Source organism: Zalophus californianus, chromosome 13, assembly GCF_009762305.2.
Source record: "Zalophus californianus isolate mZalCal1 chromosome 13, mZalCal1.pri.v2, whole genome shotgun sequence".
Taxonomy (NCBI): domain Eukaryota; kingdom Metazoa; phylum Chordata; class Mammalia; order Carnivora; family Otariidae; genus Zalophus; species Zalophus californianus.
In genome coordinates this window covers 80,837,073-80,856,262 of record NC_045607.1, presented here as the reverse complement: position 1 = coordinate 80,856,262, position 19,190 = coordinate 80,837,073, and the positions used below count along the sequence as shown (strand labels likewise).

At 41.1% G+C, this 19,190-nt stretch overlaps 2 protein-coding genes across 4 annotated transcripts; one reads left to right on the top strand and one right to left on the bottom strand.

The window, feature by feature from the left end:
• Positions 1 to 932: 932 nt before the first annotated feature.
• ZFAND5 (zinc finger AN1-type containing 5) lies at positions 933 to 12,322 on the bottom strand. Of its 3 annotated transcripts, none has more exons than XM_027614996.2 (6): positions 11,796 to 12,322; positions 7,148 to 7,307; positions 6,611 to 6,722; positions 5,903 to 6,006; positions 3,291 to 3,416; positions 933 to 2,579 (listed from the first exon to the last, which is right to left on the bottom strand). In XM_027614996.2, the coding sequence occupies exons 2-6, from the start codon at positions 7,296 to 7,298 to the stop codon at positions 2,431 to 2,433; spliced, it is 642 nt and encodes a 213-aa protein (XP_027470797.1). In that variant the 5' UTR covers positions 7,299 to 7,307; positions 11,796 to 12,322; the 3' UTR covers positions 933 to 2,430. The 3 variants fall into 3 exon arrangements, with proteins under 3 accessions (XP_027470797.1, XP_027470800.1, XP_027470798.1); XM_027614999.2 differs by having other exon boundaries at positions 1,470 to 2,579; positions 7,148 to 7,304; XM_027614997.2 differs by lacking the exon at positions 11,796 to 12,322 and having other exon boundaries at positions 1,470 to 2,579; positions 7,148 to 7,458.
• LOC113934869 (translation initiation factor IF-2-like) lies at positions 10,232 to 12,326 on the top strand. Its single transcript, XM_035723482.1, has 2 exons — positions 10,232 to 11,924; positions 12,035 to 12,326. Exons 1-2 carry the CDS (start codon positions 11,074 to 11,076, stop codon positions 12,324 to 12,326), a joined length of 1,143 nt encoding a protein of 380 aa, XP_035579375.1. The 5' UTR covers positions 10,232 to 11,073.
• The last annotated feature ends 6,864 nt before the right edge of the window (positions 12,327 to 19,190 follow it).

The window sequence follows — 19,190 nt, the reverse complement described above, 5'->3', positions numbered from 1 at the left end:
TAGCTACCATCGAGTCTTCCTAGCTGCCTTACACTTTCTCCCCAATTAGCTGATGCTCCTGACAAATTAAGTCAAGTCCAAATCTGTTCTAAGTACTGCTTAAAAAATTAGAGAAACATCACCACCATCTCATGCTGCACAAAGTTACAGACTAATGAAGGGCCCATCATCTTGCTAAGTCTTCTTTATCCCCCAGATACCACCTTGATTCAGCTGTAAGATGTGAAAAACTCATCAAGCAAATGTTGACAGGGCGAAGCACTGAGGGGAAATAAATGTTAAGCTTTAAAAATTATTGGCCTTAATACTGTTAATTTTCACCTCAATTGTGGTTCTTCAGTATCTTCATATTTCTGGAGATTATCTCATGGATTTCCCCCACTTGAAGCGAAAGTACCAGCACCCAAAGAACTATGACAGATGACAGTGAACCAGGGTATTTCCATTTCAAACTCTATCACTGTAAAGTCATGGTTCTGCTTTTAGCTTCAGCTACCCCATGGGCCCATCGCTACGTTAAAACCAAACCCAAAACAGAAATAAAAACTATGCCTGTTTTTGCACACAAATTGTCATGTCTAAAGCGTCACCTATAAAGCAAAAGAATGGAAAAGGGAGACAGGCCACGGTTATTAAAATTCCATTCCTTTCTCCTCCTAAGTTCTAAGATGGTTGTGATCCTAAAAAGTGCCTATTCATTTCTTAAAAATAAACTGCTCACTGTGTACCATACTTGATGTTTTCCAAAATTCAACATACGGTTCTCACTTGACCACACCATGTTCAGGGAAGGCAATTCAAAAAAAAAAAAAAAAAATCACAGTATAGCCATGCAAAGTCTACATACACAACTACAAAGTTGAAACATTTTCTAACTATTCCCCTTTATGACTTCTAACTATGGCTTAAAAACCCAATGGACAAGTGGAAGCTTCCCTCTGTACATGGCTTTTATTATTTACATAATACAATATAGCATCAATGCTGAATAGCATGATTATGTGCAATACATAAATATGAACTATCTGTACACATCTGCAGATCTAACTCAGAACTAAGGTACATAAAATTGAAAGCAAAACCGAATGCTGTAATTAAAGTAAAAACTAGGACTGGAACACTGCAATAAATCAGAAGTAGTGCCTCGTGTACATACTTAACTATTTACAGATGAAAACAGGCATTACCACAATACTAATCTAACTGTACTCATTTATATATAAAAAACACAAGTTTCATACATCACAAAAACCTTCCATTATAACACAGAAGTGATATTACCAGACAAGCATCAGTGAAGTATACTGCCTCTTCTAGTTGTTATTGTACAATGCTGTAGATAATGCAGCCCATGCAATACACCCAAGAACACTAGAGTCCTACACCCAAGTACAATTAATATGATAAAGCAGCCCTCTGCACGTGGTGCTGGATACCACTAAGAAGTCTACTGCAGCCGTGTTGGTTAGGGTTCTCCATGCAGAAGGGTACAGTTACATTAAGAACTGAAGTCTTTAAAAAAGCTTTAAACATTCTTTCTTGAACCAAAACATTCAACAAAAGATGCACATGAAAAATGAACTTTTCAGATACCTTTGCAACTTAAAATTCAGATGCATGTTATCCAACAGAGCTGCTGTATGTAAAAACCGATTGTAGTTTTAATTTCTTCTTGTAAACAAATTAAGCCTAGGGCAGTTCTGTGCTACACAACATTTTTAGCAGTGAGAGTAATGCAGACATCTTCTGGTGCCGGCCAGCACAATACGCTTCAGAGATCACCAAGACTCTGTGGGCCTGATGGCTTTACTCATAATAACCAGTTGCGATGTTTACCTTTCACAGAACGTCTTATTTGACAGCTTTTAGAAGACAAAGTAACCAGGCTTACATATGGCACCCAATACTGGTTTCATGGAAGGTCTGATCCTCTTTATAGCTCTCCTACTTCCAAAGAACATGTTCTGGAAATTAACAGGGTGAAGTTTAACTATGGTAGAAGTAGTAGACTGCCAGTCTTTTTCTGGTGTACCATTTTTTTAAAAAAATACAGGCACATGACACTAGCCAAAGATTATACCTCGATTACATTCCCAAAAGGCAGATATGCTGCAAACATGCAGAGATTTCATGTATTATGTTTGGCACGTGGGAACTAAATTTTGTCCCTATCGTCTGTGTATTTTCAATTTGCTGGACAGATTTTCATCCAATTTTATTCAGGGGAGGGCATATACATTTTGTAGGGCTGTATCCATCCATTTCTGCCTGTAACACCCAAACATCCTAAAATTTCAATTATAAGACAGACAAGTGTAAAGTAAAACTCTGGAGAACATCAAAGGAAAATGGCCATGCATCTGCTCTTTAATGTTTTCCTACGATATATTAAAATAAAAACAAAGTTTCAGTCTCTTCACAAGTAGTAATTTATATTCTCTGGATTTTTTCAGCCACAACAACTGGATTCTCTTTTCTGATTTTTGCTGCAGCTTCTGCTTTGTAATCATATGGACAGTTGTGCTTGTCAGAGTAACGGTGAAGTCCACAAAACAAATTTCCACATCGGCAGTCAAACCCTGTACACATAAGAGGAAGTAGAGTCACTTGGGAATTTGTAGTAATTAAAAGGAAAGGAAAAAAAAGTCTGTCACTAAAAGGAACCAGATTTTCACGGTTCTGTGCAACATGAAAGAGTCTACCACTTTACACTGTGAAAGAGCTTTCAGTCTCTTTTGACATAGTGAGAAATTCAAATAACTATCCTTCCATAAACTCCTGTAGATATCAGAGTAGAAATTACACAGGCTCTGGAGCCAGACTGACCTGAATGCAAATCGTCCTCCGACCACATATAAACTGGGTAATATTTCCTTAAGAGAAAACTAGGGAAAAGAACCACAGGGTTCTGAGATTTAAAGGGAACAGTTAAAAAGTATTTTAACATTTTCTGCCTGGCTCAAAGATGGTGCTTACTGTTTAATTCAGCTACCTTCCCCCCAGGAGAACAAAGTAAAGAATCAACAGGGATGAATTTTTATCAATCCAATAAAGCAAAGGAATTCAGAAGGCCTGAAGCTAAATAAAGGGTTTTAGAGGATTAGAGACACAAATGGAAATCAAACCCAACTTCTCCCCATTATCCTGCCCCCTTTCTAGTCCACTCTGGAAACTTTCTGTTCCTGAAAGTCAGGCATTTTCTATAGGTGTTAAGACTGACCAGTCTCTTAGGGAGCTCCCTGTTAAATCCTAGCAATAAAATATGCATTGTCTTTTATGTTCTGTAATACCTGTAAGGCCAACTTTCTTTCTGCACATAAAACATCTGTTCTTCTTTGGTTTGGGCAACTCGGGAGCTTTTTCTTCACCTTGAGAAGTACTGGGCTGAGAAACTGATGGACTGGGCTGAGTGACAACTGAAAAACAAGGGTGAAAATGAGATATTTGCAAGAGTTCACAGGCTGACAATTATTTAAATCAAAAAAAAAAAGAAAACATTTAAGAGAGACAGATTTTTAGTGAAAACATTTATGAAGGCTTTTTTAAAAACATGTGCTCTATGTAGAATTTTCTACTTTAATATCAGAACTTCTTTCAAATCTGACAACTTCTTGCCAATCAACATACACTTGCTCCTTGAAATGTTGTAAAATGATTACTCCACTCAAATTCCTTTAAACTCACTCTTAACAGCTAGTACTAGGGAACAAAATCCCAAGTTTTAAAGACCTGGGAGATGTTGGTCACATGCCCAGTTTTTCCATACTGCACTTGCCGCCTAAATGCAAATTTCCTAATTAGGGCAGTTCACATTCATTATTACTGAGTAAATAGAAGTTGCCAACTTCTAAGGTACTTGGCTATAAAAGTCATTTTGGTTTTATACTGATACAAAAGAAAGACTGTATAGATAAATCCAGCAAATTGCGACAAGTAAAACCTAAACCATTAGGCCCTAATTAACTTCAGATCCCAACATTTTACAATTATCATTTTGCCATTTTAATAAATGCTTTATATGGTCATACGTAGAAGATATGAAGAGTTCTTAAAAAACTTTTAGAAATATCAGCAAACACGGTCTTTAGGACTGCTTAAGTACTTGTTAAATTTTGACTATTAAGGAGTCCACAGGCAAGACGAGAATTTTTAACACAGAGCTTTTATTTACTTTGCAATACTTATCTAAACCAAGCGTGGAACTTAAGACAATGAGAGATCTGATCTCCTTTAAAAAAGTCCGTTTCTCCACCTAAAAGGGCTTTAAATTTTATTTCATAGAGGACATCAATAAAACTTGTCAATATGAAGATAAACTAGTTCACCACATTAAAGCCCACATTACCACTAGTTATTTAAAACAAAACACCCAATTTAATTCTACGTTTATAAAATTCAACTATACCAGAAGCCCTGAATTTTAATATTAATCCAAACCCAAAGAACAGAAAATTAATGAATGCAATGCTAAAATTACCGCTTAAACAATAGGCTGGCACTAATGCTATAAGCATAAATCCAAACCCTAGAGCAAGCTGATAGGTTTCAGGACAGCTCACTCTAAAAATGCTCCCCCCAAATGTATAACTCATTTGCATTAGTAACATATTCGGTGAGACTAATAGCTTAATATTAGACTAAAAGAATAATATTCTACCTACTACTTATCCTAATAATCTATTATGACAACCTTATTACAGTTTTTCCTGACGGTATGTTGGTAAAGAATCTATGGGAAGAGTGGGGCGGGAGTGGGGGAGGCAACAGCCACTTCCTTGGCTACATCAGAAAACTGAAGAATGATTCCCGGGACATACAGGGAAAAAGGGGAAAATGACTCAGTAAAGGCAAAGAGGAACAAACTACAGAGTGCCTACTAAGAGAGCATAACAGCAGAGACTAGCTACAAATATAAACCAAGAGTACTGTTCCAAGGTCAGAGTAATTTTGTGTTTAAAAAAAACAAAAAACAAAAACAAAAACCCAAACAGAAGAAAAGCCTCACAAACACACTAATTTGGTCAGCTTTTTCAGAAGGATTGAACTCATTTCAAAATATTAAATATGGATTCACCTGAACTTAAGAATTTTTACCTTAACTTTACAGATTAACACTGTTACAATTCACGTAAGATTTGCTATGTGATGTTAGCAAAAGCCAGCCTCCAAAGCAAATTACATACCTACAAATACAGTTTCCTCACAATAAAGTTTTATAATGTGTTCAAACTGTGTACCAGGAAATAATGAACTATGTGCCCTGAAGAGTACGGGGCTACTTGTTCCAGGGTCCAGCACAGGTAATTCAGAACAAGCCAATCTCTGGCAACAGGTTGTGCTACAGAAGCAGAGACTCAAAGCCACTCAATGAAAAAAATGCCTTTCCATAGTGAGTTTTAAAATCCCACAAACAGGATAGAGATCCTACACTTCTTCAATTTGAAGTTTTTTTTTAGTGTTCAACATATTCTTTGTCCTCAATATTTTCTACAATATCAAGACTGATACTGCTTTTGATATAAAATTTTCATTGCTTTGAAATTTAGTCTATATAACTTCCCATTTATGAATAATACTTTCCCTAGTGATTTAAAGATCTATAAAATATATTGGTAAACTACTTTTTAAGTTCATTAAATTCTTAACTTTTCCAGTCCCCAGATTATCAATTTTGCGGATTTGTGGGGTGGGGCTAAGGAGGGGGCATGGGCAGAGAAGAAAGAAGAGTAAAGAGTGACTATTTTACGCTTGAGGGACTTTAAGGACAGTGGTTCTTGCTTGGCCCGTATTTTACAGCTTTTTCTCCAATTTAATCTTTCAACGGGAAGGAAATAATCCCCCCACCAACACTTTCTCATACTACCAAATCCAGAACGGAACTAGTATTAAACAAAAAGCATACCTGGCTCTGACACCTCTGTTTTCGGGGTAGTTATTTTGTCCTCTCTTGAAATGCTCATTTCTGTCATTTGCTGAGTTACAGGCAAGGCGGCCACAGGCACATTTCTATTTGAGTTCAAGCAAACATTTTTAAAGATGTTAAGGGTACTTTTTGCAAGGTAAGCTGTCAGTTCAACTTTAAATTATGTATCATTTCCAACACGATCAATGGAGCTAAATACTCTAAAAATTTAAGAGAGTACTGGATGCCCAGCACACATGGTTGAGGATAAAGAAAGCCATGTGATAAATGGCCGCGTACTTGGATAGGTTCCGGTGTTCTATTATAGCCAAGTGGGAACTTTTAGCTGTGCCTGTAATTTAAGGGCAAAGGGGCAGCTTTGCCAAAATGCCATGTGTAGCACTCGAATACAGTCTGCAGAGCCGTACTCTCCACAATCCCTAAACCTCAATTACAGGAAAATAAAAGCACAGCATTCTCAACAGAGCATCATGGAGTGTGCTATAATATACATCTTTATTCAATGACCTATAAGATCATGTATTAAAAGGATCCTGGAATCCCAGATTGTGCAACACAAATAAAGCCAAGGGCATCTGATATATTAACATCCTTATTATATACGAACACTCAGAACAGTACGGTTAGCACAGATATCTTTATTTCCTCCTCGAATTATTATAAAAAGACTGAAATGGTCAATCTTACCTTGATTTTTCAGATGTGCTGCCAGCAGCACCTTCACAGTTGTTTAAACTAGTGTCTGCTCTCTGTACAGATGCAGAATCTGAGGTAGGACTGTTGGAACCACTAGCTGTTCCTATTTAAAAAAAGGATTTGTAAGAAAGAGCAAGACTACAAACACTCGGTATCAAGACTATTAATAAGTAACAAATACTTGCATTTAATTAGGTTAGTGATTTAAGCACTTTCACTGTGCTGCAGAATCCTACAATTAAGTGAGTATCCAAACAAAAGCATATATGAAAAAGTCACATCCAGTGAACCTAAGTATGAAACAAAACCTCAAAGAGGAAAATGAAAAAGCTAGAAGATACTTGTAGATACACAGTCATTCATTCCTGAGGTAGTCAAGTACTTGGGCTGATGCTTTAATTTCAAGCTCTTCTCAGGTCTTCTCTCCTTGGGCTCTCAGCATTGATTCTCACAGTCTTAGGCCCCAATTCTTGGTTCTATATTCTCTGTCCACCAGTTCTTCAAATGGGTTTTTCCTTGGAAACTTACCCATTGGGCTCATTCTGCCACTATTCTGCTGCCTCTGAAGATGTTCTTTGTAGCAAACGGAACACATTCCATTTGTCCTAGGATTCCCATAAAAGCCACATCCCGTACTACACAGCATGGGCCCTGGGGTCTGGTTAGTCTCCTGAGCCATATTTTTCTGCTAGAAACAAAACAAAAACAAAATTTTATTAATTAGCATGTTACCAAAGTAAAATCACTAAATTAGTGTGAGAGCCACCAGCATACCTTTGTTACTTCTAAACACCAAGTGTGTTTCTAACAAAGGCCCAAATTATGTTAATCATTAACAAGAGCAGGCCAAGAAAATTACGACTGTTTTTGTTGCTTTTATAAAACAATGGGCATAAAAAACCGTCTTTTAACATGATAAATAATTAACTATAAGGACTTCACAGTCTTTAGGACAAAAAAAATTCTACCATTAAACATTAGAATGTATTACTTCACCTATCACCATGATCTTTGTTTCAATTTCTGAAAAGGTCACTCTGCCAGATATCAGAATTACATTTTAATCAGTCTGGGCAACTGGCATTCTTAAAGTCACTTTCTGCTTTCCTGTACTATAGACAGACCATATCGAATGGTGTTTTTAGCTAAAAAATATGTAAAATGGAAGTTGCAAATGAAAAAAAACCTACAATGATCACAATTAAGTATCAACTCTTGATAGCTACTGGTGGTTCTTTAAACTGGTCATATACTGGATGTTGCTCTTAAAGCATTCTTAAAATACCTTCTAACATACTTGGGCCTCACCAGTAATTCAACAATTCTGCTATGGGGCAGAACAACTGTACTTTAAAAAACGTTGCACCACCTTTACAGAACACTGAAAAGAGAGCTGGTAGATCATCTAGCCTTTCCTGTTACCTTAGCACCAACAAGCAAAGCTCTTTAAGAATTTAGGGGTCAGCCGCTTATGAAATTCCTTTTAAGTTCTGCATTTGAGGTGAGAAATCTGGGTCTGAATAGCTTAAAAAGTCAGTGCCCAGAAACCTGCAAATGGACAAATTATCAGCTATAGATTTCTCCAACCAAAGGCTCCATCTATTAAAACTTTTCACAAGTGCTTGTCTTCCTCACATCAGGAAATGAAACCTTTGAAAGCTCTATTTCAATATGGCAAAGTAAAGCAATGTGAACACACAACCTTTGGTAATTAATATTCAATGCTAGGTTACCAGAAAAAACTTCCAGAAGCCTTTTAAAATTAGCACAAATATAGTAACGCTATGCTAAACTTAGTAAATTTTCCTAAGTGAAAATACACATAATGCAAAATTTAAACTGTGGAAAGTTTCCGTATCACCTTAAAATATGTAGGTACAAAAAGGGTATTTGAGAGCATTTTATCAAAGGGAGATTGTGTGCTATAACTTGTGGTCACTGTCATTTAAATGTGCCTTAATGCTGACAATGGAGATTACTTATGATTTGTTAAGCTATAAACATTTCAAGTAAGTGCAGGAAAGTACTTCAAGCTAGAGCATGTCATCTCCTAGAATTTCATATGGCTTTTCCCAACCACCACACAGAATACATTCTTTAGTAAGTTACTAAAAACAGTGTTTTAACAAGTATTTAACACTTTTTACCAAGATTAATAAAAAGGGGTTAGAAGACTAATCAATACTGACCTGGCCAGAATCCTGCCAATATTTCCCCAACAGTTAAATGATAGTACTCTTTCCTTTTGTTAGCAAAAAGAAGTTATTTCAAGCCAGTCAAGCTTATATGGAGGGTGATGGAGAACCACAACTTACTTCAAAACAATGGTACCAATTTAGCAGACACGGTCTCTTTAAATAGTAAGTGGAATTTAGCTGACTCATTTTGGAGCAGGGTAGTGTAAATATTTCAACATCACTTATGAAGTTTATTAATAAACATTTTCAGCTGGGTTTTTAAAAATTCTTAATGTGCAAAAATGCTTCAAATAATAAATTATGTATTTATTTGCATGCCCCCCATGCAATGTGTGGGAATCTGCCCTACGCAAAAAGGTCATTCCTTGAAGGCAGCTTAAGAATTATGCTAGCTCACAGTTTCTATACTAACTTCCAGTGTCATCTGACAGTGGCTTTATAATAGCAAACTGGCCTAAATTTAAGAGTCAACCCACGTTAACATTAGCGAATCCAATTCTTAAAATCTTTTCCTTTATATAAAAAGGGGGGGGAAATCTCATCAATGATTTTACCCACTTCAACTTGCAAAGTATCCCACCTTTCCTTCTTCAGAAAACACAACTACTTCCAATTCACTATAAATAGCCTGCAACTGAAACACTAGAGACACCAGGACATTAGTCTTCCACATACCTTCCCATCTTGTAGATTTTTCCCCCCCTAGAAAGCCAGCTTTTTAAACGCCATCACATGTGCAAAGCTTGCCTTAATATTTCTCAGAAGCTTAGATCACATGGGCGGGCGCTTCAGCCTGTCACAAGGCTGCAATGTGACAGGCTGAGCTGGATGGAGGCTCTCACATAAAGCCTAGTCAACAGGGGCCTCTGAAATCAGCTTCTATTTATATCGTAGAGCCTGCCAACTCCTACACAACCCCAAGAACTAAGGATGCTGCGTTCATATATCTAATATAATAAGGAAACAAAACAAAAAGATGCCATTAAGGCTACTGCAATTTTTTTTTTTTTAATGTCGAGGGCTAGCAAACAACCTCAAATTCAACTAAGATGCATCATTAATCACTCATGAAGCCAAAATGGTCAGGGTTGTTTATAAAAACCAAGCACAGCAGAGAGAGCACCGAGGCAGAAAGAATCCTCATGTTTAAATCCTTCTGCTCAGCAGCAATTTGAAGGAGAGGGTAGTTTGCCAGTAGGTGCTGTTTCCCTCCTGCTTGGCACCATTTTAAAACATACATTCTCATTACTATTTGGTACCTTTGAAGTTTTGTTGTTAGAAACTTGTGCATTCCTGGGTCAGCTCTATCAGATACAGAGGAAATGTTTATTTTTTTATTTTGTATAGCTGAAATGTGTATGTTTACAGTTTGTGGCTTCCTAATTTTTTTTTAAGATTTTATTTATTTATTTGACAGAGAGCACAAGTAGGCAGAGCGGTAGGTAGAGGCAGAGGGAGAAGCAGGCTCCCTGCTGAGCAGGGAGCCGGATGCGGAGCTTGATCCCAGGACCCTAGGATCATGACCGGAGCGGAAGGCAGACACTTAACCGACTGAGCCACCCAGGTGCCCCTAACTCATTGTTTAAAGAAAACTAAAACCTGGACATGTAACAGAAAAACTCTCCAGTCTCAAATACGAATTAAAAAAAAACCAAAAAACAAAAGGCTTTTACACCTATGTTACTTAGTTTTCAGGTGCACACGTTAGATGTTAAGAATGCCTACTCACCTGGACTTGAGATCTGAGTTCTAGTCACTAATTTACTTCTAACTAAGCCAGTGACCTTGGGCAAGTCCTTACTCTCCAGATCTCCCTTCCCTGTTTGCCAAAAGGAGACTACTCTGATTTTTGAAGGTTCCTTTCCAGGCTTAATACCGGGCCTGAGATAGAAAATAGGGGAGAACTACAATAAATTCTTTTTTGGGGAAATATTAAAAAAAAAAAAAAAAAACAAAACCCAAAAACTTGTAAGATAAAAATTGCAATATTTTCACCCATCAAGTTCTGAAAGCTTACTTTTAAAAACATAAGGAATAAAATAAGATTAGTTTTAATTTCTTTAAGTCTGTCAATTACCTGAATGCCAGGTTTAAAACCAAGGGCTCTGTGACCTATATACACTACTTTACCCTAATGTCCTTAGACCAGATTCTTAGGAAGCGTTCAATAGAAGGAACACGGCCCTTTCCTCAAAACACAGCTCCACGGAGTGCGTGGCAAGCAAGCAAGAATTTCATGTTCACCAGCCTAAATGCATGAAACAAAGGGGAAGGTGCTCCATTTCCTTCATGAAAGGGCTCTTGAGCGAGAAACGCAGCGCCGCTGGCAAAACTAAAACACGACGACAGAAGAGCACCCCCCCACGTTCCAGCGATTTCCGAACAAGTCCGGGTCCCACTGGTGCCCCCCATTCCTCCCCACCATACCCCTCTCTAAGCCGAGGCCTTGCTCAGGAGAGCCCAGCAGGGCCTTCTCCAAAAACCACTGAGTCATGCAGAACAGCAGCTCCGCAGGCGAGGCCGGCCCCGCGCCGACCCCCGACCCTGACCGGCTCCTCCGAGGCGGCGGCGAACTGCGGAGGAAGGGGGGGTGCGGCGAGCAGGGGGCCGGGGGTGCGGCCGCCGCCACGGCCCCTTTGTCTCTCCGGGTCCGGCTGCCCACGCCGGGCGCCGCGCAGAAAGCGGCCGGGACGGACGCGAGGGAGGCCCGGAGCCCACACGCTGGGCATTGTTCTCCGGACCGTGCGGGTGCAGGCGAGCCGGCGACGCGGGGTGCCGGACCTCGGGCCACGACGACAGGATGACGCCTCCGTCTTTGTGCTTCCTGAGCTGGCGAGCGGGCTCCCCTCCCCCGGAGGCCGCCGGCCGCGGCCCGCTCGGGCTCCGCCAGAGGCCCGAGGCGGCCCGGTCACCCACCCCCCATCCCCCCGGCCGGGCACGAGCCGCCGGGCGCCGTCCCCCAGCTCCGCACCACTCACCCTGCGGGGGCAGGAGTGCAAGAGCCGGGCTCGCGCGCGACGCCGGCGCGGTGGGGCCGGGCCCGGGCCTCCGGGAGAGACGAGCCGTGCGCCCAGGAGCGGCCGCCGCGGGCCGGGAGCGGGGCGGAGGTGGCGCTGCCGCCGCCGCGGGGTCCTCCTTTGTTCCTGCAGTAGCACCGAGCGTGGCCGGGACACGCCGGAGCTCGGGAAGTGGGAGGAGGGAAGCGGGGGGGGCAGAGGAGGAGGCGGAGGGAGGACCGGAGGCCGCGGCGGCTAACGCTGCCCGCGGCACTCGCCCGTCGTCACCTCACGCCTCCACCGGCGGCGGGCTGGGCCGACTCCGAGGGCGACCGGGACGCGCGCAGGGAGGCCTGGGCGCCGGAGGGCCCGCCGGTGGTGCTCTCCGTCGCCTCAGCTACGGCCGCGGAAGTTGCGTGGCTCCTGGGAGCAAGCGAGCCCCAAGTCCAGGTGCACACTGGTCCGCGCTCCGTCCGACTGACGCTCTCTATCCGCCCGGCACCCGGGCAGTGAGGGAAAGAGGGAGGGGGGCGGGGTCTGTGCGTCAGCGAAAACCCCGACGGCGGCGACGGGGAGCGCGGTGACGTCGCGAGCCCGGCGCCCCGCCTCCGGGCCCAGTTCCCGGGTCCGGGAGGCGGGGTCAAGCCCGGCCTCGCTGCCGTCGCGCGGAGCCGAGTCACTGGCTCGGCTGTGGGTCCCAGGGTGGAGCTGGAAGGAGCGAGGCCTGTGGAGAATGCGTTTCTATTTTTAACCCGATTGTCCGCCCTCAGCCTTCCTCCTTCCGATTTTCTCGCTCAAGCCCGCTTCTCGCCATCTGAGTTCTCACGCTTTGTCTCGAGCCCTTGGCAGACATTTCCCTTTCCTCCTTACTCCCCTAACCGCCGCCCTCCCCGCCCCCCCCACGAGTTAGTAAGAGGGATTCGCCTCGAGAAAAGGAAAATAACTCTTCTTGCCTGCTTAAGAAGCCTCCCCTGCCCCGTGCCCCTGAACCCCCTTTCGGTTCTAAGGTCCCCCCCCCCCCCCGAGCATCGCCCGGACGCCGCCGAGAAGCAGCGGGGCAGGCGGCGCTCGCTCGCTCGCTCGCTCGCCCAAGGTCACGGGTGGTTGTGCAGAGTCAGGAAAGGCCCGGGCCGACTGGCTGCCAGTCTCGGCCCTGGCGTCGCTGTTCAGAACAAACTGTTTGGGCCCGCCTGTAAAATCCCTGGAAATCGACTATTCCAGCAAAGCGTCCTGAACTAGGAGAGCACCAAATGTTCTGCTCGAGACATGGAGTTGAGGGACAAACAAGCTAGACGTGAGGCAAAGACCAGAAAGAGGAGGAGTTGCAGGGGGAAGTTCTACAGAAGGGAGGTGTTAGGCAATTGAGAAGTAAGCACAGGGCCTGACCAGTTAGCAGCTGGCGGCGAGTGAACTCGAAACACTCAGAACCTTTCCAAAGCACCACTAGCCAAAAAATACCGTACTTACAACTGACCTCGCCAGGTGACTTCAGTTCAATTCAAAAGAACAAAATACTAAGTAAGTACTTCTGAAATTTTGTAGTCAACAGTGGCCTACTGAATAAATAGAAATGAGGTTTAGGTCTTATATGAGCCACCGTTAGAATGGAGCGAGAGGTCCCTTCAGTGTTTCCCAAACTTCCTGATCAGAGAAATCACCTGGGGTGATGATTGGAAAGATTCCCAGGCCTCTCCCCTGGAGATGCTGTTGGTCGGTCTGGGGGTGGAGCTCGGGAATCTGTATTTTTAAGCAGTTCTCCAGGTGATTCTTCTTTGTGGTTTTGTATAATTCGGGAGAATGCTATCCTGGTGCCCTGTGCCAGAATTTCCAAATCAGACACTTTTGTGCCACAGGAAGCAGAATACCTAAAACATAACTGAACATTGCCTTTACGATTTAGGGCTGTTGCTGTGGTGAACTAATGTGTTAGACATGGAGTCGTTTCAGTCAGGGTTCCCCTGACCATTGGACTTTAGTTCCTTGAATGAGTAAATGAATCCGTAAAAACACAGCAGCTACCGTTTTACAGACTGTTTTCAGTGCTGAGTTTTCTCCATTTAGGGTCTCATTTAATCTTCACAGCAAGTCACTGAGATAGGTTCTATTATATCCATTTTTACAGATAATGATTAAAAGGAATAAGTGAACTTCTTGAGGAGCTGAGGGACAGGGAAGCCAAAGAGAGGTGATTTTTACTGAGAACAAAAATAACTTCGGGATGCCTCCCCCCTCCCTCCTGAACTTTAGTTATTAAAAAATGAAACAAGGTAATTCCTGAAGAAGCATATTTGGGAAAAACAATAAAACAAACCATGAACCAAAGAGTAATAAGGCAAGCTGGCTAATTAATACTGTATTGCATAATATATGTTATGTAGCCCCTTCTGCTAATTCATCTTCTCCACCAATCGTTTATAATTTTCTCTATGAGACTATTTCAACCAAGAATGTGGGTGGTATTGAACCTAATTTTAGCAAGATTCCCTTCCAGCAACTACCCTAGTTGCTCTCGAAGTGTGCTCTCCAGACCAGCAGCATCAGCAACACGGCGGCAGCTGTGAGAAATACAAATTCTCAGGCCCCTACACCAGACCTATGGAATCACAAACTCTGTGGGTTTGTCTAGCGATCTGTGTTTTAAGTCCTCCGTGTGATTCTGATGCACACTCACACGGAGTGAGAACCACTCACCCCTACTGTACTATCAGGTGACCTTTCAGATGTTCATACCGTGTAAAGGGAAAGGGTTGAAAAAACCTGTTTTTTCTCATACTATTGGTGTAACAGATTAGGGGATATGCTTCTAAGGAAATTGTTGTTGTTCTTCTAAATTTTCAGGTGGACTTCTAAAGACAAACTATAAAACTCAAAATATTTAATAGAATGCTCTTAATATAAGTACGCAAAAGGGCTGTCACTCTGTGGTCATCAGAGAAGGCTGAAACCAGCCTCTGGAAACGAGCTCTCAGGGAAAGTGGGCATGCTCAAAATGTGGTGTAATCAACTAATTGTTCAAAAATACCTTTTGTAGAATTTCATTACATAGGACATACCAAGTGACTGATACTGATCCATTCCTAAGGACTCTTTGAAAATTATTTATTTACTTATTTATTTCCGTAAAAGTGTTTTGCACACTTACTACATTTTAGGCACCCACTGACTGGGTGCTGAAATATACACTGGTAGGAAAAATTGATCTTATCCTTGTTTTCGTGGGCCTTACTGTCATGTTGGGGAGAAAGACATTAACAATATTATCATATAAATACATAATTATGAACTGGTAAATATTTGGAAAGAAAGATATAGAATACGATGTGAGCATATAACCAATGACAGTGGATACTGAAAACTCGCCCGGTCTGAATTTCATCACAGCTCACCCCCATCACCAGTGGAGCCAGGTTTATTTCCTTAAAGTAGTTAACTATAGCAAACTGGTATGTCCTATGAGAAAGTTGGAACATTTTGTATTCTACTTAGGAATTCAGGTAGGGTCGCCTGGGTGGCTCAGTTGGTTAAGCAACTGTCTTCGGTTCAGGTCATGATCCTGGAGTCCTGGGATCGAGTCCCGCATCGGGCTCCCTGCTTAGCAGGGAGTCTGCTTCTCCCTCTGACCCTCTTCCCTCTCGTGCTATCTCTCATTCTCTCTCTCTCAAATAAATAAATAAAATTTTATAATAAAAAAGAAGAATTCAGGTAAAGTCATTGCAGTTTCGCTTAGATTTTTCTTTGTAATCTAGGCATGGACCAAAAGAGGGGATTGATGATGATTGGAGAAGAGCAAATGTAATTAAATTTCTTAAAAAGTAGAAAATGACATCCCTTAAAAACACCAATAAAAGTTATTAGTCCTAAAATATAAAAGACTTCGATATTTTAGCTTGACATATAACTTCCCATTATGGAGACAGGAATTGCTTCTATGGCATTATTGTAATACCCTGTCATGGGTAACTTCATTTTCTCTCTGTGCTTAAGCAGAGCTTGGTGAAGCATAAAGTCTTTGCTAGGGTTTTAAAAATTGGTGCGTATCGTTTGATGTTCACATAGTGACCTTCCTCCCTTTCTTTCCTCAGCCCCTTCCAAATCTCAAAGATTAAAGTAAAGAGACTCAATTTTATTTTTCTTATTTTCAAAATGATTGGCTGAAAGGATTACAATATTGTATTTAGCGCAAATCAACTAATTAAAAAATTTGGAGTATGACAGATTATTTAATTATGATTTTTTCCTCTTTAATCATTGATAATTAAATCATAATTAAAATATCAGTGAATCCAATAATAGATGGGTTTTCCAACCCAGCTCAACAAATGGTTGGCTAAGTTTTTCCCTCAAGGAATGGATAAAGCAAGTAGCAATTTAATTACTGTGAAGAACTTTTGGTAATTTTAAAAACCATACTCATTTTCAGTGAAAACAACTTGATCAAAGAATCTTCAAATAAATAGCCATGGATATCTTAACTGATGAGAGACGACTTTCAAACACAATCCAGATACTGTCAGCATAGCCATAAACAATTTTTTAAGACGATTTAAATAAACAAAAGCCTTTATTATTTGTATAAATCAAGAACTGAAGGTGAAGGAATCGATGAATTAACGCATATATGTATTTTGCTGTAGATATCACCTTTTAAGATACACACAAAGTACTTTGATCTCAAGATTTCAAGAAATCTTTGTGAGTGAACAAACTAGGAATGGATGTTAACTATGAATCTCAGTAATCAGCTCTGGGATTGACTTTGAAACAACACTTTGAAGCAGATCATAACTTGGGCTCGTGGGTGGTATATGGGCCAGAAAGTCAGGAACCAGGTGGGTAATTTGGCGAGAGCCCAGCAACTGGTATGTATAAAGCTCTGGCAATGGGCAGTTGGCACTAAGGTCCTAGATACCATGCAACAGAAGAAGATCACAGAAAGCAGGTGGATACCATCGGGGAGGTCAGGATTCAGGCAGAAGACAGACCAGAGAAGTGGGTAGGGTGGGCCCTTGTCCTGGAGGAATGCAAGTTCTAGGCAGAGAGCCAAGGCAAGTGTCTTATGTTTGTGTTATGTTTTTCCATTTACAATGTATGTTCGAGTGCATTAATTCGATAAATTCTCACAACAGTCCACCGATTTAGGTATTCCCATCTTTCCTTTTGCAAAGGAGTTCACCGAGGCTCAGGGCAAAGTCATGTGTCCTGTCCAATGTCATGTACCTAGTAACAGTCAGAGCTGGGAAATTTAATCCTAGCCTCTGTCTTCTGGTTCAGTGTTCTGTGGCCTCTCTAGGAGCATTTCTGCTTTTAATTTATGTCATAATTATATTTCCCCTTATAATGTGAATCACCCTTTTACATCTTGTACATCACTCATCTCAGAATTATGACCTTAACGGAAACTCTGATTAGATAGTGTCTTGCTACCTAACAGGCAACTCCTTCCAAATCCGTTTGGTCCCGTCTTCTCCAACCAACTTCTAAATGTGGCATTCCTTAAGTCTACTTCTTGAGCACTCTTTGTTTCTCTATTGAACATAGTGTCAGAGTCGTTTCACTCACTTCCACAGATTTATATGATACCTGTACTCGTTCCTTGGCTTACAAATGCTTGATTTATGAATTTTTTATTTACAGAGATATTTATATCTATTTTAAAATTTTATATATAAACACTTCTCAGTTTAACCCAGGACATTTCTTTTTCCAAACTAAAGGTATGCTATGTCATTGGAAGAGAAATTCATAGTTAGCCACTACTATTGTTGAATCATGAATAAATGGAAGGACCTAGGCATAGAGATGGGTGTATATTTATTCCTTGTGGGTCTTGTCTCCAAAGTGGCCAAGATAAAGCTAAAACCTTGGAATCCCAGAGCAGGTGCTTTGGTTATTGGTATATGTCTGATTTAAGTCCTTTCTGTATTGTAATCTACAACATAGTGACCAGCTTTAGATGTGAAACATACAAATATGTAGAGAAAAATCTTTTGTTTTATGGTAAAATTAAAAGTGATGAAACAAATTGAAGCAGGATAGAGAAATAAAAAACAAACATTACTTTTGTCCATTAACTGAGTAATATAAAGTGGGAAAAGAATCTGAAATTGTTAATTTTTAATAGCACACTATCACTGAAATGTGTCTAAGGCTACACCCAAATTGTCTGAGGATTTCCTGAACCTTTTGATGCTAGGTAAAATGCAGCTCTGAGCTTCCTGATTATATTGCAGAAGGTGATGTCTTTGAAGACCTCAAGAAGCCTATTGAAGAGGGAGCCAGGGGACAAAAGAATAGAAATAGAGTTCAGTGGACACCCCAGAAGGTTTCAGAGATTTGAGAAGAGTTTAGTCTTCGAGTAAGTTCTAGACTGCAACTGTGGACCACGCGTTGGTTAGCAATGACACAGAGGAACTTCAGAAGAAATTCAGCACCCATCATTATTGTTGTCTTTGAAGGAGGTTGAGCTCTTGGGGAAACAATTCCCCTAAAATCCAATGCTCTCTTGTACATTTCATTGGATGTAGAAGGATGCTCTAGATCAGCCTCCCTCAGCTTTCTGAAGATCAAAGAATAAATAGATTGCTTTGTCAGCAGCTGCCTGCTGAGAACTGAAGATCACCTGCTGCAATGGTTCTGGTGGGAAGAGGTGCTGATACTCGAGGGGCGCTTGTGGCTTCTCCTCTCGTCCAGTTCCTTCCTTTCAAAAAGACTTCTCTGGGGCAACTGGGTGGCACAGTCGGGTAAGCGTCTAACTCTTGTTTCGGCTAAGGTCATGATCTCAGCGTCCTGGATCAGTCTCTTTGCTCAGCATGGAGTCTGCTTGAGATTCTCTCTCCCTCTCCCTCTGCCCTTCCCCCCAAATAAATAAATCGATCCTAAAAAAAAAAAAAAGACTTCTCTTCCCTCATTCTTTTCTAGCTAAGGGGTCAAGAAGCATGCTTCATTTTTAGCAGCCTTCAGAAGGAGAAGATGAAATGAATTCCTACAGTAGGGGTTAGGTTCAACCAGATGACTTCTACAGCCCCTGGCAATGATAAGACCCCATGATTTCTCTGAGTGCATATTTGAATGAATAGATTTCTGTTCATTAAAAGTTTTAAAAAGTTCTATTCTTTTGTAATCACTTGACCTTACAGTTAAAGTAGAATTTTTAAAGTGAGTAAAACGCCAGAAATTCAAAATAAATTAATTAAAAAAAATGAAAACCAGTGCAGCAATGTAACTGCATAAGGATTAAAGGAACTATATAAGTTGCAGGCAAATCATACTTAATGTTTATTTTGCACTTAATTTGTGTTTTTCTATAACTTATATTTAATCCTTGTGATAATCCTTTGAGGTAGTGATGATTATGTTCTTGGACAGAGACAGAGTGGG